The following is a 23,969-nucleotide window of genomic DNA, read 5'->3' on the forward strand; positions in this document are numbered from 1 at the left end:
GTTTCTTAACAGAAATTAATAGCTTGGGGATACTAAAATTTTCCATTCAAAGAATCACAGAGTGGTTGAGGTTGAAATGGACTTCTTGAAGTCATCTGTTCCAACCTGGTTTTCAACCAGGGCCACCCAGAGCACATTGCCCATGTCCAGGCAGTTTTTGAAGGTCTCCAAGGAGGAGACCCCACAGCCTCTCTGGGCAGCCTGTGCCAGTGCTCTGACACCCGCACAGCACAGAAGTGCTACCTGGTGCTCAGAGGGAGCCTCCTGGGTGCCAGTTTGGGCCCATTTCCTCTCTTCTTGGCACTGGGCACCACTGAAAAGAGCCTGACTCAATTTTCTTTGAATCGTCTGTTTATTAACAGAGAGGTTTTCATAGACATTGATGAGATCCCCCTGACCCTCCTCTTTCCTAGGCTGAACATGCCCATCTCTCTCAGCCTCTCGTTATAGGAGAGCTGCTTCAGTCTCTTCATCACATTGGTGGCCCTCCAGTATGTCCACGTCTAATATCTATTGACTAGAAAAGCATGAGACGTTATTCCAACTTACTCATTACAAAGCTACCCTCTTCTCCTTTTCCAGTTGTTCCCCAAAAGGTTTTCCATTACAATGCTTCTGGCTTAGAGGTTAGGCAACAGCTGTACTGTGGCCAGTGTTTAACACACCAAATGTTATTCCTGCCAAGTCATTTTCTTGTACAGACATTAAGCATTCATGTTCATGTTGTGGAAAAAGCTTAATTCATGGAGGAGAGGGACCATCTCTTTGTTTTACACTTGTCTAGTGTCCAGATCACTTGCTTGTGTTAGTAATACATAATAGTGTTTGACATACTCTTCAAGGAAAAAAAAATCTGAAAATAATATTCTCTGTAGGAACAAAAATACCATGTTTCAGGTCTTGTATTTCCTCTCTTCAGTGACTAATTATTACAGATGCTAGCAGAATTTTTTGTTTCTGTTGCCGCTTCCTCCATTCTTAACAATTTCAGATTAGGCACCTCAACAGGTGAAGAATATGGCTAAGTGCAAAGGCACTGTTTCTGTGAAAATAACCCTAGCAGGTAAAAGAAAAAAGAAGAGAAATAAAACCTGGATTTTGGATTCTTCTTCCTAGTGAAGTAGTTTCCAGTTCTCCTTAATGAAAGAGCATTTGGCTGTCCCCAGCCAGAAGTCAGGGGTGAGCAAAGAGTGAGGACATTGAACTTAGTTCTCTAAACTTATCCATTTTTTTCCATAAACTTACATGACTGTATAACAATAAATACCATGAAATGTTCACCATGCAAACCAAAGAATCAGCCTGGGTCCGTGGTAGAAGATAGTATTGTATGCAAATAGTATATTGATCTTTAATTTCCAGAGTGCCATCATCAGAACCTAGGATTAACCTTTAAGGTGTCTGACATGCTTTGGGACCTTTTTTTTTAATTATTTTTTCCCCCAGTAAAACTGTGTAGAATATTGGTACTTGTGCATACCTACAGTTCCCACTACCTTGCCTAGGCCGAAGCATTTGGCCTCATTTTCCTACCTGGTGAATCGTGAGTTTCTGCACTTGTGTCCATTGAAGAGCCCACATTGGCAGTGCCACCCCTAGACTGACAAATGCTGCTAGCCTTGAGTTCAGCAAAAGATACAGCTGCTATTCTTCTGCCTGTGTTGTGTGGTGGGAGGTGATTAAAGCATTTCTGCAGCTTAAGCTCTACCTATGTAACCAGAGGGTTAAGGAGGAACATAGTTGCAGACCTGCTATGAGGCTGGACGAACTAGGCCTTGGCTCTAGTTTCTACCCCTGGGACTGGTTGGAGATTTTATCCAGTGACTGGTTTTGACACAACTGAGTAAGTACAAAGTTTATCTTAGGTTATATGGTGTTATGGTAAGGAAAGTATAGCATGATAAGTAAAATCATCTTCTGAGAGGCTTCTGTACTGGGGTTCAGCTTTAAGTTTTAAGAACAGCCTAAACTAAATACCTTTTTTTTTTTTTTTTTTTTTTTCCCCTTAAAAACTAAATATAGCATGTATTTAAAACACAATTGATAGTTTATATCAGCTCAAACCAGCTGCTCTACTTCTTGCTGTCTTTCCAGTTCTAAAAGACCATCCTTTCTGCAGGAGCATGAATAACAACAAACGATAGTATGTTTCTGTGAGCATCTATTACAGCAACACAGAACAGCTCCTGGAGAGGTTTTATATTCCTTATTTAACAGCAGTGAAAATTGCAATTATTCTATTAATTTGGCTTGCCACTATGGCAAAGAGGAATTCTTTGGACTGTGAGGAGGAAATGTTTGTTTTCTCTGGCTGCTCCTTGCATATGCTACTCCAGTTATAATTAAATATGAATATTTACCAACAAAATGGAGCATTTTTAAGGTCAGTTAAATTGATTTTTAAGTTCCCATATATAGGCATAGGCAACCCATCTTGTGTTTTGTATAATGCTATTCATTATACAAAACTAATAGACAGAGTAGCAAATCGATAAAATATCACCATGCACGTCAGATGAACATTACGGCTGTAAATTCTTCATCAGGAAGAATCTGTAGGGGGAAAAAGGAAACAAAAAGCTAGATCAAAAGCGATGTGGGGAATTAATGTGGAGAAGATGAAAGGGAAGGAAGCGAACAATAGGGTTGATGTAAGTGGAGGATTAAGTAAAGCAGAAGCAATCATTTTTTATGGGACAGATGAAAAGAAATTGAGAATAATTGTTACGGGAGGTGCAAGTAGTAGCAAGTTGAAAATGGCATGTATTTAATGGACGTATGAAAACTAAGGCTTCTCTGTGATTTGTGCTATCATTCATTTCCACGAAGTAGCTTCCTAATAGCTCTTGCAGTATCATGCACTGTTCTAACAATGGCATTCACAAAAGCTTATTGGATTCTTTTGCAAGTTAAAATGCCATGCTAGCATCATTCAACAGTGTTTAGCTCCAGATAACAATTTTATTTTAAATATTTGAAGTCAGCTTAATCTTCCATTCATGTCTGCTGACCCTTGTACATGCAGCACTAGGTTAACTAGCTTACTTACAGAAGCTTCAACTCATTACTTGGAGAAGCTTATAACATGCAATAGTAAGTTCTGGAACTGGCTACAAAAGTTCGTATACGCACAGGATGAACAGAAAGTATTGTTAGGGGGAAATTATATCTATTTTAAATCACATTATATGCTGTTAATAACATCTTAGGGTTAAGGAAAGCCTGTCTTCCAGAAATGTACATAATGTAGCTGCGTGCCAGCCTTATGAGGAGCTGTTTGGGAAGAATTAGGACTGGGGTATTGTTTCCTGGCAGCCCTTTGCTGCATTCCGCCTTGTGCAGAGGGTAAAGGGGAGCCCAAATCCTGTTTCTCAGCTCTTAGAGTCATCCCAGTCCCTCATAGAAGAGCAGCCATTCTGGAAAACATCTATATCCTTGTGCTTGGGAAAGATAGTTGAGGAAAATCTGAAGGGACAGTGCCTCCTTCTTTCTTGAGTATTTATTCCACAGCTTATACAGGAAGCCCTGACCAGTGAGGTGGAGGAGGCGTTGGTTCACAAGGGAAGTTTCTTGTTCATTGGGTTAGGAGATTCCTCTTGACAAATCCTAATTTTTCTCCTTAATTCTCTCCTATTGCTCATACCAATCAAGAGCCATGACAACAACAATGACAATCTCCAAAAGGTGTAATTATTCCTGCCTGTCCTCTGTTTGCCAAAGTCTGTCTGAAAGTCAAAGCGTTGGACATGGTGGTGTCAAGGAGGTCATTTTAGATGGGAAGCATCTGGGGTGGAGTGGTATTAGGTAAGGCTGTTGCTAATCATTTGAGTGCTGACCCTTTCAGCTTTTTGCTATTTTGTATAACAGTATACTCAAGCCTCCCTTCCGTCCTTGTTGCTCTTTCTGTACTGTCCTCATTTGTCACCTTCTTTTGAATAATGAGGCCTTGAATTATGTATACACAATTGAACATCTTTTTATAGTCCTCTCTCTCTTTCACTTCTGGTTGATTTTTAATGCATGAATTTAGCTTTGTTAATATGTCTTTTGAGGTAGGGCCCTCATTTAGACTGTTATTTCCCTGATTTGAGACATTGTCCCTTGCTTTTTTGACCTAGGGTTATGCTAGCTGTTTTGGCTTTTTCTTGAATCCCAAACTCATTTTTGTTTGCTAGTGTTTTAACTTTAATTCACCTGCTTTGGGGATTTTTTGAAAGTCTTCAGCTTTTTAAACACTTTCTTTCTACCTCTTCATTTTCCATTTTCCATGATTTTGTGCTAGTACTGTATTACATTTCCTGTTGATATATTTGCCTAGAATCTCTTTTGAACTCTTCAAAAATATTGGGATAGACTTACAATTTTGGTTTCCTTACTGAATTTCCTAAATTTCCCACGTGAGCTGTGTTGATTCTTTGGAATTTAGGTGCAGAATGCTGGAAGCCGTGTTTCTTAAAACAAAACAAAAACAAACCAACAAAATACCTTGTTTGTGCAGTTATTTTCTTGTATTTTCTGAATACAGGCTTGTTCAGAGCAAAATCTTTAATGTGATCTTTTGTCTTGCACCTTCCAGGCTCCGTGAGGCTTCCAATTACTTCTTTCTGTTACAATGTCAAAAATCAGTCTTGTTTCTTAGTAAGAGAGAATGAATTTCACACTTTTTAAGAAATTAAAATGATGGACTGGTGCTCCCCTGTAGCACATCACTGGAGGTAAACTCCATTTGTTTGTGCACCGTATGTATGTTTTCTCTTTGTAGTATCTGGCTTATTGCTTTGAGAGCAATGCCCCTGACAGAGAGTTTACTATGAAAATAGGAGCAGAATGAGTTCACTGCAGTCCTTGCATTGAGCTCTTCTCTCCTGTCTCTTAAGGGAAGAGAGAAACTTCTCTTGGAGATTTTCCCATTCTTTGATCCCTGGCTGGAGCATCTCTGCACTCTGGTGTTGGAGCTGTTTTAAGTGACTGGGATAGTAGAATCCGTATGCAGTGAGTGTATGAGGGTCCCTGCCATGTAGCGTGGTTTTTCAATGCATGTTAGATGGAGCCTGGCCAGGTTTATCGGGGTCAGGAATAGGACCTTTGTTTTAAGTGCTAGGGAAAAGCAGGAAAATGTTAGCATCTCTGGGGACTGCTAGGGCTTTGAAGTATTATGATCCACAGTTAAACTTCCCACATTTTCCCATCTTCGGAATTTCACTGATGTTTTGTGGCTATGTTGGAGAATATTAATTGATAGCTGTTACATTATGTTTTGTCCTTTAACGTTTTAGAAAAATATCATAGACAAATTAGGATAGTGATTACTTATATACAAGAAGTAATAACAGAGTTCCTGCCCAAAATGTATTTATTGAAAGCCCCACGGTATGATCCTTAAAAACATGTATTCTGTGACAAAACCTTCAAAAAAGAAGTCTGTATTTTTTGTGATATATAAACAGGCAAAGGCAAGTAAACAGTGACATCAGGATACCCTGTTCTTTGACTGAGACAAAGATCACATTATTTTGTACTCTGTGCATTTATTCTGAATTGATATCTCCAAAATTGCTCATTGTTGGAGTAAATATGTGGCTTAAGGAGTGATGATTGTGTGTGTTGTTTACAACAGGGCAAAACACATTCAATCCTTGTTGACAACTGTTATAAGGATAGGTATTTTTGATTTGCCAGAAGTCTGAATATGAGAGGTGATTAAAACAAAGAGGTTGTTTAGCAGGTACTGACTGAAATTTTGTAGTTACAGTATCGTAATCATTTCATGAGGTTTCTCTGTTGAGGAAATTATCTTTGTTTAATGCTAAAGGATGTCAGTAATATGTCTCTAATGCCAAATTATTTCAGGGTGTGCACTTTACTTTTTCCCCTACATTTACGTAGATAGGAAAACTGAGTGTTCCAAACAACTTGTGGAACAGTTTCCATATCAACTTTTATGTGCTAAAAATGTAATTAGGATAGTTCAACCCAAAATGTAAACTAGAACTGGAATTTAGTGTACCTGGCATTTTGGAGGAAAATGTTTAACTATTCTATTAGCACAGTGAATCTGGTGAAAGTCAGTAGCAAACCACTACCACCCATTTAAATGTGAGTAGCTGAAACAGTGAGGAAATAGAGAATTCAAAGAGGTGTCTATTCACCACAGTACTTTTCTGCCTTTTGAGTGAATTCATGGTTACAGTTTGTTAACATAAACAATGCAATCCCATTAACTGGTAAGGTAAATAGCATTAGATGTTTACATCTTTTTTACATTGCTGCATGATTTGCTCTGCGTATGGAAATGCTTCAAAACTTCTTAGTATTTCCTCTTTTGTGTAATTGGCTTATAACTCTTCTGATATCTTCTCCCTGCTGCTTCAGCTTTTCTCCCTTATCCCTTGTGCACTGGCTTCTGTTCTTCCCTTTTCTATTTATTGCTGACACCTCTGGAACCACAACTTTCTTATTTCCTTTTCTGGGCTTATTATAAAAAAAAAAAAAAACAACTAGGGGAGGGCCTTCCAAAGAGATATTATGCCTACTATTACTTCTGATGGTTCCTTACAGTTCTTTCCTTTCTCTGCAAGATGACTGGTTCGTTTGATAAAAATGAGTACTGCTGTCTTGGTAATGGCCAAACATAATCGAGAGATAAATCCAGTACGTATTTAGGGAGCAGGAATTGGTGGAAGAGATTTGGTAAGCATCTGTTGATGGTATTACTTCTGACCAGCTTTGTGAATGTCATCAGTTAAAACCCTAGCTTTGATTTTGAAGTTGTTAGACTTGGAAACAAACCAAGTAATGGAAGTAGGTTTTCATTTTTTTTTTTTTTAATTGCATGTAGTCTTCTCTTCTGCAAGGCTTAGTTTTGGAAATAAAACTAAAGTTTCTTTTTTATCTTCAGGCTGTAAGTAAGAAGAGGTTTCATATGACCACTTTTTTTTTGTTATAAACAAGAATCCGTATAACTAGTCTATCTGTTAACATACCATTTCCTTAATTCAGTGGATTAATACAGCATACAGAGGTGTTCCCTTTGGCTGTTTGATTAAGGGGCATACATTGGATCACAGATGATATAAAAATAAGTTTGGCTTTAGAAACAATTTTATTCCATAATGCGCTTATTGTCCTGATGCATTGAGGGGCAGTTTGGGGAAGATACGTACCAGCAGATATTTTGCATGTAAAGCATTTAGTTTAAGTGTTGAATAGTCCTGAGCTGGGGATATCCTAAGGACTACTGCTGACCTATATCCTGTTGTGACAGCTGAGAGCAGCAGGTTGGAACTGCTGAATGAAATCCATACCCAGTTGCCCATTGTACTTTCTTCTTGTCATTATGCAATATCAATTCAAAGACACTTTCTACTGTTGCTTATTCTGTTTATTAATTTGAAAAGAAGATAGCCTGGCTATGGTAGTTCAATGGGAAAAGTAACTGAAATCAGTGGCAAACTCTACTGTGGTCATCCACCCTTTTAACTAGGCCTAGGTGCAATACAACTTCCAGACATAATAAAGCAATGCTTTTCTTTCTCATTAACTATTTTGGAGCCTACTGATTTTGATGGATCACCATATTAAGTTGTGTATCATGAGTGAAATAATACAATCCTGTTCGGCTGATGGACACGGTCCTCCTGATTTCAAATGCTCTTTGGATTGCTGTGGTCTGCTTCGTTTAGATTAGGCATGGATGTCTACCTAATACCTATTTCTCAGTTTAGAAAGGAGACCAGTAGGAATTAATACTATTAAGTAATATATACATACACATATGTAAATTGTGTGTGTTTGTGTACAGGTCTGTCAGTCTCCTTTAATTTTATTCCATTTTTAAATAATCTTCCTAACTCATATTCTGTGATGAGATCTTTCTGAAGAGATGTCTGGATAGTGGTACTGGGAATTTCTCAACAGCCAATATTAATTCTCATCCCCTCCTTCCCAGTTAAGAAAACAAGAATTAGAGACTTGACAGTTATGTATGAATAATCTGCAGCACGTTGGCAGTCAGGGTAGGAATTCATGAACTCTTGACTCTGTTTTAGATCCACAGATCTTCCTGTGATATGGTCTCTCTATTTAAAAAAAAAATATATGCTTTAAGCTTTTGTATTAATTTGTATTAATTAACTTTGGCTAACTACATATATGATGAATGCTTTAAAAAAGAACTATTCCAAAATGTGTTCTTTGTCTGATATGATGGGATGAGTTTTAGTCTGTCATGTTTCATAGTGATGTTATGGTACGATAACGTCGTTCTCCCCTTTTCTGGAATTTACATTGTCAAGCAGGATACCTGTGTGCCTCTGAAGTGAAAGAATGGAAAATGTAGCTGAAAGTCATTTAGGAGTCAGTCTTGCTTAGTGGTTTCAGTATGTAGGCAGAAATCATGAGTCAAAAGCTCCCAAAACAGCAACATCTACCTTATCAGTATTTATTGTACCAATGTGTTTTTCACTACTAGCATAATGTTCCTAATAACCCATATTCTGATATTGGTCTATATGCTAGACCCATTCAAGATAAAAGGAGAATAACCCCAACACTTTATCCTGTCAGCCAAAGGAAGCTGATTGCAGTGCAAATTTGAAAGTGCCCTACACGCACAGGAAAGTAGCAGTACTCTTTCAACCACCTACACCCTTTCCCAGCCATCTTGGAGTAATGTCTCCATGCTGGAGTGTAGTTGGCTAGGCAGAACCAGGGAGTTTGTCGTGGTAGAGCAACTGGAAAAGTAAAGCTAGTCATGGTCCTTCTGTTCTGCATTGGTCCTATGATAACAAATGCAAGTATTCCCCTAACCAGCTATGCTTTGTGTACCTGAAGCTGTTGCCATCAAACTTCAATGATTTCCTAACATTTCTCCTCAGATCATTTCTTTTCTTGCTGTATTTTTAACTGCTTTTCCACTTTGTATTTTTTTTCTTAGCTTTAGCAGGCTTGGGGTGGTTACAAATAGGAACCATCATCTTAGTAATGACTCCACAAAGAAAACAGAGGCAGTGAAGCAAACCATTTGCCCACAGTAGAATGTTTTTACTTTGTACAGCCTCTCTGCTCGGTTTTACGGAGGATAACTTCCCTAGTGAATGGTAGGAGAAAACTCTTGCTGATTAGAGGTGATGAAGGCCATCACCTCTCTCTCATTTTGTTTTGTTTTGCTTCTGTTGTTGTTAAGCTGAGGAACTGATACCTGTTGTGTGCTCCTCCTCAGTCTCTGGGCTGGCACGCTCACTTATGAAGTGAGACATACTAAAGCAGCTACTGGCAATTTGCATCTATATGTGCTACTTTAAAGCAAAGAGAGATAATTTGAATGCGTGCACATGCGTTTGCTTTATTCTAGTGGTTATGGACTATTTCCTATTCCCGGGATTATGGACTGCCCATTCTATGAACGTGCTAATACTTTGAAAATCTGAAAGAAATGATGGCACCCCACACAATGTCAAAATGTGCATTTGAAATAAAAGCCCAGCAATTCAGCTTTCTGGTCTTGTTCATAGCAGGTAAAAGGCTGCCTTGATGACACTTAGAGCAAATGAATTTCTCTCCTGCAGTCATGCACTGAATAAATTGCTTGATCTAGTTTGGTACAAAAGCACATGATCTATAAATAGTTAACAGAGCTTTCTTCAGGAAAAGTGATCTATAGACTGGAACTCTCTCTTGGGGTCTTTTTTAAAAGTAAGTGCCGATATGAACAAAAGAAAAGTTTGTTTAAAAAAAAGAAGGCCTTTTTAATGAGGTTGAAACTCACATATTTTAACTTCCTTTTGAAAGCATCTGGACAACCACTTCAAAAGTCCAAAAAGCTAACCTTATAGTCACTTGAAGAAAAGGAGAAAAAAAGGTCAGTCCCTGTTAATCTGATGTGAATGTATTTTGTCAACAACTACAAACTGAAATTCAAGCTAAAATAGCTAGTTAATTTGAATCAAAGATACCCCTGGTATACAAACATCAGTGAATTCAGATTTTATTTGAAAGCCATTATTTCCAGACTCATAGCAACTCTCTATAACATTTTTCAGTTTGTCGATACACTGCACTGTTTGCCATGGGGTCTCTCTGTCCTATTTGCTCTTTCATGCACTTTTTGGGCAGATAATCTTTTGGGTTTTTAACTGCTGCTACTTGTGATACTCAAAAATTTAAGACAACTTACTGGGCTAAGGGAAGCATCCATCTACCAAGTTTCTTCATGTGGCATTCTCAGAAGGAAGTGTAAAAAATAGTTATCTATGGAAACAAAAGGAAGAAGCATTCCTTTTTATAGCATTTTCATCACTGGTTATTTTTCAGTGAAATGAGGCCAGTCATGAAAATGCTGCCAGTGTGGACTTCACTGAAAGACTGTGTGACCTGTGCATGTAAAATTATGGTGTTTTTTAAGGCAGTGTTGAGTTCAGGTAAGTAGAGCTTTAGAAGCAGGGATATGACTGTGCTTGTTTGGGGACAGAAAGATCCTTCACCAAAGTGTGGAGAAGGCAATCCATGTTCATAAATTTGCCATGGGCTTTTGGAGGGCAAATCATTTGGTGCCTACAGAGAAGCTGAAAGCCAAGTATCCAGACTAAGAAATCACTTGGGCAGTTGAAGGCTATTGACTTGATTAATTGCTTTTTTTTTTTTTTTTTTTTTAATAGCATGATGGGAGTGTGTTATGGTCTACCTGATCTGGGTGAGGAAGTAGAATAAAACTTCTTTAAATAATTGGAGGAAATCTCTGTATTACAGACCCTGGTTCTCATAGGGGACTTTATCTTCCCTAACATCTTTTGGAGGGGCAACATGGTAGGATTCAAGGCGGAAGGTTTCTCAGGGGTGTGTGAGATAACAGGTTGATATGGGTACTGGTTGGACTTGTGCTAAAATACAGCCGGATCTGAAATTTACTGTCAAGAAAGAACTGGATGGAGGTATGATAACCAATGGCAGTCTTGGCTGTGGGAACCGTGACATAAATAGTGGCAATCCTCCAGGATCCTGAATTAGTAAAGTGCAGACACAGGACTTCAGGCTTAGTTTAGTCTTTATTTGGCAGGCAGGTAGGGTTCTGTGGGAGGCAGATCTATAAAGCAAAACAGCTCAGAAAAGCTGTCAGGTCTTTAAGGACAGCATCCTCCTGGTGCAAGAGTAGTCAGGAAAATAAGCAGATGTTATCAGGAGACCATATTGGTGGCTAAGAATGGAAATCACAGCAAAGAGAAGGCATTTGAGAGGTGGAACCAGAGACAGGATGCAAAGGAGGCATTTATAAAAATTGACCGGGCATGTAGGGATGGTGTTAGGAAAGTCAGTTTACCTTGACGCTAGAAAAAATGTCAGGAGCAACCAGAAGAGCTTCTGCCTCTTCATTACTAATGAAAAGCTGAATAGGGGAAATGCGAGCCCTTTGCTGAGTGTGGCAAAAGATTTAGTAACAGCAGAGGTAAGCCTGAGATACTTGTTGACTTCTTGGCTTTGTTCTTCATCAGCAAGGTGTCCTTGGCCTCTATGATTATTGAAGGGTTTCAGGGAGGAGGAGAACAGCCAGTGGCAGATGCGAATCAAGTCAGGGATTGAGAGGGTTCGACCCATGACCAGACGGACTGCATCCAAGGGTCCTGAGAGAGCTGACTGATGTGATAGCAAATGTTGCACCAGTCTGCAGAAAAGGCCAAAAGCAAAACCCAGGGAAGTACATCTTGGTCAGCCTCACTTCAGTCTCTGGGAAGATCATAAAGTGAGTTCTCTTGGAGCACGTTTCTGGGCACATAAATAAGAACGTGATAGGGAATAGCAAGCAGGAATTTACCAAGAGCTAATCAACCTGACTGCCTCTTATGATAAATTGACTGGATTTGTGGACTAGGGGAGAGCAGCAAATGTCATTTACCTTGACTATTGCAAGTCTTTTGACACCATCTCACACAACCAGGTGGGTGAAAAGCCAGTTGAGTGGTCAGGCACCGTAGGTGGTAGTTAATAGGTTATACACTACTCTCAGAAATCAGTAAAAAGTAGAACACTGCCAGCATCTGTCTTGGGATCAGTCCTGTACAACAGTTTTATCAAGAACCTGGAGAAGGCAATGTGAGTGCATGGTCACAGAGGTTAGAGATGACACAAAACTGGGGGAAGTGCTCAAGAGAGTCAGTGCTGCCACCCAGTGGGACCTAGACAGGCCAAAGGAATGGACTAATGGGAACCTTGTGTGATTTAGCAGTCAATGTCTTTTTTATGGATGCGGTATTTAGATGTGATCTGAAGAATTTTGAGCAGAGCAAGACAATCACTTCCTTCTATTAACAGGCCTCTGCTTCTGTTAGCATATCCCAGGACGATGCTGAAAGAACCTGAAAAAATTCAAATGCTTTATGGGCAATCAGACCAGGTCATTAGTAAATACAGTCCAAAGAATGGGAGAAAAAGCACATATAGAAGGACAAATGAGTTTTCCATGGGCTGCAGCTTCCTCCAGGCTACATCCACCTGCTCCACTGGGGGCTCCTCCACCCATGGGGGAGCTGCAGCGTGGAGATCTGCTCCATGTGGGACCCATGGGCTGCAGGGGGACAGCCTGCTCCACCAGGGGCCTCTCCACAGCCCGCAGGGGAACTGCTGCTGCCTGCCTGGAGCACCTCCTGCAGCACTGACCTTGGGATCTGCAGGGCTGATTCTCACTCTTTGCTCTCCCAGTTGCTGTTGTGCAGCAGTTCTTCCCCTTCCTTAAATCTGCTCTCCCAGAGGCTCAACAAGTGTTGCTCACTGTCTCAGCTCTGGACAGCAGTGGGTCCCTTTTGGAGCTGCCTGGAGGTGTCTCTGATCTGACATGGGGCAGCTGCTGTGCTCTGCCCCTCCACTACAAAAACCTTGCCACGTAAACCCAATACACTCAGCAGGCATAACCAGACAGGATTCTCTAGGCCAAGAAACATCAAGCATTCAAGGCCTGTCTGGACATCTACCTGGGCAACCTGCTCTAGGGAACCTGCTTTGGCAGCAGGGGGGTTGGACCCAATGATCTCTTGAGGTCCCTTCCAACGCCTACAGTTCTGTGATTCTATGAAGTGAAGTTGAGTTAAACGTGATGCTGGGAGGCAAAGTTAGGACCATGCAATCAGGTCGGCAGATTTAAGTTAGGCATGAAGATGTGCAGGCATAATGCTTTGAAGCATCAGGCAGGAAACAACTGCTCGAGCTGCCCTCCAGTCTCCTGGAAAACCACCTTCATTTCCAGGAGAAAAGAAGTGACATGTGCCAGATGTATCCGAGACTCTGCATTAGTAAATTAACAGGGCTATAACACTCAGGCTTGTGCTGCCTCCTTTAATTGCCTGACATGCATATAGAATGCCAAATGATGTTCTCTAAAGGAAACTAAATGCAGATTATGCTTTGCAGCTCTTTGCACTATTGGTTAGCTGGTACCTATCATGCTGAACATCAAGAACTCAGTCCACAAGAGGTGAAGGGGCTGCTGCTTGTGTAGTTCAGGTGCATGCCAGTGAGAGTCTGCGAGTTGTGACAGTAGAGTAAGCTGTTGACCTTTTTCTAGCATCGTGTCTTGGACTTGTCATTCTTCTTTCTGAGGCCTCATTTACAATAGCTTTTGAATTGGAAATAATTGTAGGGGAGGACTGTGGCTACTTTTATCTTCTATGCCCTTACAGAGGGACAAAAAATCGTATTAAAAAAATGAAGTCTATGACCACCACCATGCCACATTGATGCAGTATTAGGAATGGCTCAGACAACCACAATTACCATAGAATAATTCCCCCACACAGAGATGAAATGCATATGCAGATATACACACACCTGGAACTGAGTAATTGAGGGTAAATCCCAGTCATATAGTTGGGATGTAAAGCAGCGCGCAGCCCACTGCATAAGTGGTTTGATTTCTGTGGAGGATATTTCCTCTGTAGAGAACGAGTCTTAATATCCATTGAGTGATGATTCCTTGCTGGCTGTGTCGTGAGCACAGAAAGAAAATAAAAACGAAACAGTCAATGTAACTCTTCATTAGTTGTGTCATCCTGTCCCCCAACAACTGCTCAAGGACTAAAACAAAGAGCTGCAGGTAGTATCATGCTATTTGTTAGTTTCCGTTGTCATATCTGTTGCTAGAGGAGAAAGGAAGGCAAATGCAAATGTCTGACAAGTTCTTTGAGTGTCTTACCTATTCCCCTGCCTTCATGAACGATGTTTGCTTAGCTGTTGGCTGCCGAGATGCAGAAGGAAGGTGTATTTGCTCTATTAAGTATTTGTTTGATTCCAACCCTCTTTTTTTATTATTATTCTTTCCCCTCCCCTTCTGTTTTGAAAATAACACACGCTAAGTGGCCAATCTCTTATCCTCAGTCTTTTTTCATTTTCTCTGATGGTGTGAACTCCTGGCTCTGTCACCCTACCCATTGGAGCCAACTTTCCTGTGATCCTCTTGACTTCACATCATCTTCCCCAGTTGCATGTACCATGGTGAGCCCCAAAAGGTGAAAGCATCTGTTTAAGAGCATGTAGCTCAGTTCTGTGAGAATACTGCTGCAGTTTACTGGGACGTGCATTAATTCATATAACACTTTTTATGTCCCTTTTCTCTTTCTTGAATGGAAAAATACAGCAGAGGCAATATGCTGTCTGCGGGTTTTTCTATTCCACATAAGCAACCGTAGTTTTCCTAGAAAGCCACAGTTTGTTTAGGCCTGCGGTGGGCTTTAACTGGTAATATCTTTTCTTTCAGGGTGGTTTCCACCAGTGATTTTTTGATACTAATTTAATCTGTAATCAATGGTGGCTGGACTTGTACAGACCCTTGTGAGGGATTTTAAGCAAGTCATTTACCGCTGTGACACACTTGGTTTACTTTTCTTCTATTCTTCTGTACAGCAGCAAAAGAGCTAATGATTAATTTGAGTTTGGTGCAGATGCTGAGTTATAGCTCGCCACTGGAACACCCTTCAGTAGGATTGTAGGCATCAGCTGTAGCTTTTCTATGAGGCCATGTGTAAATTTTGCAGTGCAAAAAGACTGGTGTGCAACTGAAGTTTTTTGGTGGCCAAGAGTCTAGTGTGCTTTTCTAGCATCCCTCTTCCTCCCCTGGAGAAAAATGGCAAATGATATTTTCAGGCCCAGGTTATATACCAGTCTGTATCAGTTGCTATCACTGTAAAAAGGAGCTTTTTAAAATAATTACAATTGCTAGTCAAAGAGAATTGAGGCAGAGCACCAGATTTGCTTTTCTCCAGCCTTTTTCAGATGTTTCTATTGTTCTCAATAAAGGCAGTATTTGCTGATTCGGGTTTGCTGGACCCAGTGGGCTGGATGCACTGGTATATTCCAGCTGCTTTTCCATGCTCTGGCAATGCAAACCAGCTGCAGCTCTGGTTTAACTCAAGCCAGGTTTATGGCTGTTTTGCATCACTGGAGCAGTGTATGCTCTGCTGAAGCATGCCAGCTAATCAGGCCTGTTGCTGAACCATTATAAATGACTTGTTTTTCTTCATGTTCTATACATGTAACTTTATTTTTAACTAAAGCCTCTGGAAATTGAGTAGATTGCATCACTAAAAGACAGATTTTGTGTTCTAAACTAAAGTCTATAAAATTAGAGGGTTTTTAAGCCAGAGGTTTTTTCCTTAACTGAAAAAAATTATCAAATTACACATTGCTCCTCTGCACTTGTCTGCTATGGATTTCTTTTAAGTCACACTGAGATTACAGTTGCCCGTTCTCATTATAAGATGAAATAATGATTAGTATGAGATCTAAAGGAGCAGGTTTTCTGAGTTTTACTTCACAAAATATGGGCTCAGCTTTTATTCCAGATGCAGTGATTTCCTTGTGCTGAGAACGTATGCAATATTTGTGTCATTATCAATATTGCCTGCAATTTACTGATTGAAAATATTTTGGAGATTTTGGTAGAGGAGGGAAATGAGCCAACCGTATTTTTTTCTTGTGTTTATAGTGTAACTTCCAAATGAAATCTTATTTATCAACCTTTGTTTGCAGGATAAGTATTCAAAACACGCCACAAATATTAACTGGTAATTATGTTATTCTGTGTGTGGCATTTTTTCACAATCCAGCTTTTCCTCTGAGACTTTTGTAATATTGAATGAGTGATGTGTATATTATACAGTGGAAGAATGACAGTGTCATTACACCTTCTCTCTGATACACAAGTGTGCCTGTGCTTCCTTCAGAACTCATGAATTTTCCCACAAAATAGTCTTCTGTAAAAATTGGGTTGATTTTGGTGCCTTTTTTTTTTTTTTTTTTTTGAAATTTCTATCTGGATAACCATATTGGCATTGAAGCCAGGAATTGTGTTCCTCTGATCAGATGCGTATCAAGAGAAAACATGACAGAATTTGCAAAGTTTTTCTGAACTTTGAGGTAAAATACCAAAGAATTAATTACTGCCTCATATTAATTAAGATAACAATGCAAAACCCTTCATTAGAAGCCTAGGAAAAGTTCTTCCTTGGTCCTTGGAGAGGATATTATATGCAAGCCCTGTTGTGTGGGTTGCAAGGTGTCACTGGAATTTATATGCATTACTTGTCTAATTGCAGTAAATGTAGCATGTCCAGATAGGTTTAAAAGTTGGATGGCTGTTTGTTACTTGCTGGAAATCACTTGAAACCTTGCTAGTCAGAGGCAGCTGTTCACAGGTCCTTCACCTCTCCCCAGAGATAGCTAGAAGACTCTGTTGTTGGACCCTGTCTTTTATGGCAGAAGCAGTAAACATGACAGGTTGTTTGGGAGCCATCTGTTTTAAAATGGTCGCTGCTTTGTATGCAGTAATGAACTTGAGATCAGTTTTCTGTCTGTCTTCATAGTAACAGCCTTGTTTGGTGTCACAACAGGTGGAAGTTGATGGGATGAAACTAAACGTGACCAGCGAGTGGAACCTGGCTTCACCCTTGTTGTCTGTCACCATTGATGGCACGCAGAGGACTATACAGGTAAATTCACCAATGCTTTATTTGTAGAGCTGAGCCAACCAGAAGCCTTTAAATGCAGAAATAGTACTGCTACGTGGGATCTAAGCTTTCCATAGCATAAAAATTACGTTATACTGTGTGAATAACATAGTCTTTGAACTTCATGTGTTCAGACCTTCAGTGGATGAGCTTGTTGTACAATTACTCGCCTAGAGTTTGACATCTTTCATTTAAGATGCTTATTTTAGAAATTTACCCCAGTTCTTAGAATCTCTTTACTTATTGGTTGTGAGAAGATATGGTTTCTTTATCACTCAAGAAATAAAGAATGGATTACTGTTCACAAAAAGGTGGAGTCTGGCAATAAAATTATTCTCTTCCTCCTGTTTGGATCATGTGTTTTTTTCCACTCATGGGCCTTCGCAGATTGAAAGTCACAGAACAATATATCTCCCATGCAATATGCTTTTTTGATATGCTTTTATGAAATATTATTAGTTCCATGATTTAAGAAAACTTCCAGGTTATTTTGTAGATTTCTTGGAAGGCCACTGCCAGTCTCAGGGCTTGTTTATATCTAAAATAACTTTGTATTCTACAGTATATTTTTGTATTTTAATACGGGTCCACTTTGCTGCTGTTTTATAAAGTACATTCCTGATTTTGAATGATACCAATGTTTGAACATACAAAATCTCTTCAGGAGAAAACCATATTTAGAATGGATACCCATATTCAGAAGGCCCCATTTCAAGCTACATAATAACTATGTCAGGTTGTATCCCTGAGTATAATAATAGTTGAGACCAGTTAACTAGAAGTCTAATACTTGAACTGGCACATAGAATTTGTTTTGAGATAATGATTGTGAGATGTGAACATGCTTTCTTCTAGGAGCTGAGCCAGCAATAATATTACTTGCACACCCTGAGTACGGCCAAATTATATGAATTTCTGCAGGACTGGCCACAACAATAAGCAGTGAACTGGCTGTGTGGTATTTATCCAAGAGAATGTGAAATAAGCACATATGTTGTTTGTTTCTCAGATGTTATCTGTAAGCCTTTGCTTTTAGTGAAGAAACTCACTAGCTTGAAAAGTTATTAATCTTTTAGTATATGTATGTAAAATTATGGGAACCTTAAGCTTGACCTCTGATATCTGTTCACTGGAATCTAAATTGGTTTTTTGGTTATATATTTCTCTAGACTTGCCCCACTGCAAGAACCAAATTAGACAAGTGTATTCCTGTAGGTCAATTTGTCTCCAAAAGCAATTGACCCCTGAGTCTTGAAGTATCTTCTTTCAGCAAGACTTAGCCCTAGAGCCATTTAAGCAACAAATATGGATGAATCGAATAATTCCAGCTGTGCTTTATTAATTTTCAGCCAATCTAATTTCTCTTCATAGTTGGTTTCATTCTTCTAAATTTGCTCAACCAAATACAGTCTTTATGAACATTATATTTCTTTGAAGGATTGATTTATGCACCTTCGGCTCGATCCTGCAGTCTGGCCCCAATCCAGCAAAGCACTTAAGCATAGAAGCAGGAAATAAATAATTTTAAAATGTTTTGGTTTAAAATGTATTTATGTAAATTATAGTCTAGACATTCAAATTGTTGCATATCTGTCACACATTTAAAAATAAGTAATTAAGAATGCTCCTGTATTTTGCCTCTCCGATAAAGGCTCAATGTGTATTAGAGCAAAGCAGAGCACTAACTCTGCTGCAGTTAATTTTAAGAAGATCTATGAGCTTAAAATGCAAGTTTTCTGAGACTATTTCTAGATTAGGAAATCTGGCAATACATCTGAGAGCCTTAGGAGAGGTATGTTCCCTGGTCGCAGCCAGTCTAGGGCATATCAGGGCACACCTAGGATGTGCGGCAGCCCCCTCCCTTGTGCTTTTGTTTCCTTTGCAAGGAAGCCCATCTGTTGTACACAGATGGGCACTGTGGAGTGCCTGGCCAGGTCCTCAGATGATAGAGGGACCAAAACCCTGGGTTCATTTTCATTTTCCTGCAGGAAGGTCTTGAAAACCTTTATACTGATTTGGATTCCTGTGAAACCGTAGGATGCTATAGAAGGTGATGAAGTAGTGAAAACACAGCATCATTTGAGCAAGAAATTTCTCAGATATACTATTCAAGAAAGAATGTGGGGGACAGACCCCATAGTATTTCTTGAAGTATGCAGATTCCGTCACTGTTTTTTGTTGTTTTTGCTTTTAGTAATTCCTCAGCTGATCCCAGTTTCTCATAATTCTCTCCACTTTTGACAAGAACCTACCATTCATTTGGGGAGACTGAATTAAACGCATTATGAAGTGTAAGATTCCCATTCATTTTTCCAAAGATGTTAGTGGCTCTGGACCATTACATTGAAATATTGAGAATCTGGAATCTACTTTTGCTGAAAATGAGGGAAGTATCTAGAGGCATGTGGTTACCATAGGAGTACATGAGGATTCAGATTTAAAGGCATTGGTTAATATGTAATTTAAAATACATATATAAAAAATATTTTTTATATAAAACATAATTTGAATATCATATAAAATACAAATAAAAAATATCATATTAAAATAAAAATAAACAAATGAGGAACCTAATTATTTCTGTGAAGAGAAAGTGGAAAAGAAGACATTGAGCTGTTGAAAAGAACTGTAAGAATTCAGGTAGAAACAGAAAGGGAGAATGGTGGTTCAAAATGATATCCTGGAAAGGAACAATGGCATGGAGGTAAGAAGACAGGCATATATTGGGACAGTGAGGATTATTTTATCCCTCTACCTCCGCTCCCTTGTAAAAGTAAGATGGGTTTCAGTGAGCCCTGTGCCTGTAGGAGACATCATCTATGACCTGCGCTCTCTCCCTGGGTGGGGGGGAGTGGGGAGGGTAGAAGGAGAAAAGTGAATAAGCTGCTTTTTCCTTAGAGCTGAACAACTTTTATTCCCTCACGTGAACCAGACTCTAAGGGGACCTCCAGATGAAATAAATCCAAGAAGTCAGGAGATGGACTTTAATGTTGCTGCAAGTCCTCTATTTGACAGCACACTACAATCAGGTTGCAAGTCGGCACCTACTGCTGTGACCCTGCTCAGAAGGATGAGGTTGCCCAGGAAAGAATGCAGTAGGAGGTCCTCAAACCCTGTTTACTTTGGTGCTACTTGTGTTAGGTCAAGTTCTCAAAAACCATCACTACCCTTCAAATTCAGAGCCTTCTCTATGACAGCGCCACGCATCTAAATTTTACCGCTCCTTGGTGCTGTTTTATAGTACCTTTGGAGAGAATTCAGTTTACTACTCTATTTTCATTGACCCCATCATCAAACACTCAGCCCATCCTTATATACCATCTACCTGCAGACAGTTCCCTCTAGCAAGAGGATTCTCTGCCAAAATAAATTCTTTGTCACCATCTCACGTTAACACTTGTCCCTCTTCATTGTACCATACGCACCCTGCTACTCCACTGATATCATCATCTCACACTGGCTTCACTGCTCTGCCAGCATGTCCTAATGAAGCCTTCCACCCTTTAAAGGGAGCCCAGGCCTGGGATGTGGAAAACTCTTGGTGGCTCTTGGCAGCTTCAACAAAGCAGCTTTATGATGTCAGTGGTGATGTCTTCTCTTTGTATTTTCTGTTTTTTCAAAGTCTGGTCTCTGCTGAACTGAAATTCAGGAAATGGAACTCAACTGGACAAGGCCCTGAGCAGCTCGATATTACTGTGATATTAGCCTTACTTTGAAAAGAGGAGGTGATTACCTGATTTCCAGAGGTCCCTTCCAGCTGTTCTGTGACTCTGTTGGGCATCTGAAACCCTGCTCTAAAAAGGTCTTTATCAGTCACAGCAAGGTGTAATTACAAGAGTAATGGAGTTACTAAGCAAGAACATGATCCTCTAAAGCTGAAATCATCAGTCTCAGGCATCAAGTGTTTTCATGAATGATATAGATGAAGCTTTATCAGTGGAGTTTTCTCTACTTACAGTATTATGTCGCATTCAGTGTTGGCACTGCTTATTATTTTTTCATTTAATTTATTTATTGCATCAACAATTGCAGCAGGAGGAGAATATTCTACATCCTAGGATTTGACAAATTTAAGTGCTTCTCTGACACAATGTTTCTTTTGATTATTATTTTGGTTTATAATAGAAAAAATGAAAATGCTGTAGGTTATGAAGCCTTTGTTCCTGGGAAATGTCTGACATTCTGGGAAATGTCTGACAGGAGAACAAAGCCTGTGCCCAAGTATTCATTTCCTTCAACTCAGTGGAGACTTTTCAAACACGTGTAATTTTTTAAAAAATATATCTTTATAATTTTTTGTACTGTTTAGAGATCTCAGATATAATCTGCGATAATGATATATATGTTTCTGGTCTGAAGTATCATTACTTCAGCAGACTCATTTTCTTAAACACTGAAAGTGATTTTGGAAAGCTTTAGTGAACAGTGTATGTGAAGACTTTGACAGTCCATTCTTTAGCCCTGTGCAATTACTGCACACACTGCCATTGCCTTTTAGCCATGAACTGGGAATTATTTTGCTAGGTTGTCTCTAGAAGAGAAACACAGGATGATTTGCAAACAGAGGCAGCGACTTGGAGCCTTTGCAAAGCCACAGGCTTTCTAAGCTGTACTGTCAGGTAGGATCATGGAATGGTTTGGGTTGGAAGGGACCTTAAAGATCATCTAACTCCAACCCCCCTGCCATGGGTAAAGAAAAGCCCAAGTGTGAGCCCCAGCACTGGATTCCTGATGGCATGTATTGAGCATTTGTTAGATCATTGCCTGGCTTTGCTTCAGCTCATCCAATAATGGCTGACCTAGACAAATCTGGTATAAAATCATGCCATGTAATATAGACCTAAGTAGTGGGACTGGGACAGCTGTTGCCATTTGGCTTGGGGACCAGCCATTCGTGCATGTCCCACTTTCGTTTACCAGTACAGAAACACAGGCTGCCCATCTTTTTCATGTTTGCTCGTCCAGCCTCCCACATCTGAGAAAACAGGTCAGCCCTGAAACTCCAAAAAGAGTCAGTGGATTTGATGCACAGAAACTGAATTATTGCCTCTCTTGACACTCTGTTGGCATTTGAGATAAGTACAAACAAGCTCTCAAATATCCCAGGTAAAAGACAAATACAAAAGCCTGTGGCATACAGCGTAGAATATCTCACTGTGTTTCAGGCTTTTATTTTTCTCTAGAGGTATTAGTATCTGTCTATCAAGGCTCCATTATTGTTTTTATGTCTTTCCCTGCAGTTGCACTAGGAGAGTGATACATTTTGGCAAGTTTTTTATTACAGCCTTATCATTACCTAATAATTGCTATGACAGTGTGCTTTAGCTTCATTTGAATTCCTCCTAGACCCTGTATTAGGAGAGACCATAAACCGCTGATCCCTACACACTGTCCATGCTGCTCGTATCCTCCCGCAATTGCCTCTCTTCAGTGCTGTAGGGTTGCTCCTTGTAGAGAAGCTTGTCTTTACAACGATGTTACTCTTTGAATATTTTCCATTTCTCTTGTATCATTTCTGAGCTGTGGGGGCCAGAACTGTGCTCTGTATTAAAAGCATGGGCAAAACTTAGGCTTCTACCGTAACTTGATGGTGTTTGCTTGATGTGTTGTTCATTCTCATTACTAATTATGAATGTTTCCTTTGGCTATTTTGACCAAACCTAAACATAGAGCTGATGTAAACATAGAGCTATCGAATCATCTATTAAAAAAACAAAATATCACGTCTGGATGTCAGCAGCTGAAGAGAGGACAGGAACCTCGTGGGCAGTGGTGGAAGTGGGTCCTTCCCAAAGGAGCAGACACAGAAGCAAAGAGAAGGAATAGTTAGAAGGAATTCTGAAACTTCATCAGCATGTGTGATCATTCAGTGCACATCTCCAAGGTGTACTTGGAAAGACCTGAGTGATCTGCTTTAGATAATTATTAGTTAATTCATCTTGCTGGGTTTGTGAAAGATTTCGTGCAAGGAAGTTGGTAGTTGTACCATTTCACCCTTTACTTCCAGGAGCTGTAGGGAGAGAGAAGATTTATAAAAGCTTGCTGGTTTGGTGCTTCTTGCTGTAATTGCCAATAATGCATATTAAAGCAAATATCGCTACTGTGGCTTGATTAACACTAGTGTTTCCCAAACTGTTAAAGTTACTACATTTTAAAATGAGCCCTGAACATACATATATATAGCATACATGACAGCAATGTGGCCAGTTTGTGAGTCATGAAGCATTTTAAAAGATCAGATACCCATTACTGTCATACCAGAGTACTTGTATTAATACCCACTTTGAATAGCAAATACCCAGCTCTCATGAGTGGTCTACAATTTGTGTGAAGTCAATTTAACTTGGGGCTGACTTAGTGCTTGTCCATGATTTGAATAGAGAATGTGTAAAGGGAGGAGGAAAATTCAAGGAAATAAAAGATAATAAGATTACAGATTATTCCTGCCTTCTGTTGTTTGTTTGTTTGTTTGTTTTTAATTGAGAAGCTGGAGCAAAAAGCACATAGCACCATCCTATCCAGTTCTTTCATGAATATGATTTTCTTTTCATTCAGGAAGGAAATGAGCGATCAACTTCTATGCGTGATCAATCCCTCTGGAATTAATTGTCCGCTTGTCAGAGGGAGTTCTCCTGCAATGAAGCTGTATCTACGAACAACATACTTCTCCCTTTCTTTAATCTAATGAGATTAGTAATATCCTGTGCTACTCAAGGGGTTAATCAAATAGCGTTAGTTGTCGCAGTGTCTTATGGCATACCTTTTTTTCCAAAGGAGCTTTACATTTTAATGACAGGCAACATTCAGGATGAATAGCTGTAAGTGTTGTTTGTGTGTCCAAAGACCAAAGCATTGTATTCAGCTGTTGACAGACATCATAATTTTATACCTAAACGTTGAAAGGCAATGAGTTGTTCTCTTGAACATGGTAATACATTCAGAGAACAAAGGGGAAGAGGGACATGGAAGAGCAAGAAAGGACTA

General features: G+C 39.6%; 1 protein-coding gene across 1 annotated transcript in view; it reads left to right on the plus strand.

The window, feature by feature from the left end:
* Positions 1-23,969, plus strand: part of PCCA (propionyl-CoA carboxylase subunit alpha) — a 284,602-nt gene that overhangs the window by 192,567 nt on the left and 68,066 nt on the right. The window contains exon 20 of the mRNA XM_082774792.1: positions 16,869-16,967. Coding sequence (XP_082630918.1) covers positions 16,869-16,967 — 99 coding nt within the window. The remainder of the gene's footprint in view (positions 1-16,868; positions 16,968-23,969) is intronic.

Source organism: Aythya marila (genome assembly GCF_965140915.1).
Source record: "Aythya marila genome assembly, chromosome: 1".
Lineage (NCBI taxonomy): Eukaryota > Metazoa > Chordata > Aves > Anseriformes > Anatidae > Aythya > Aythya marila.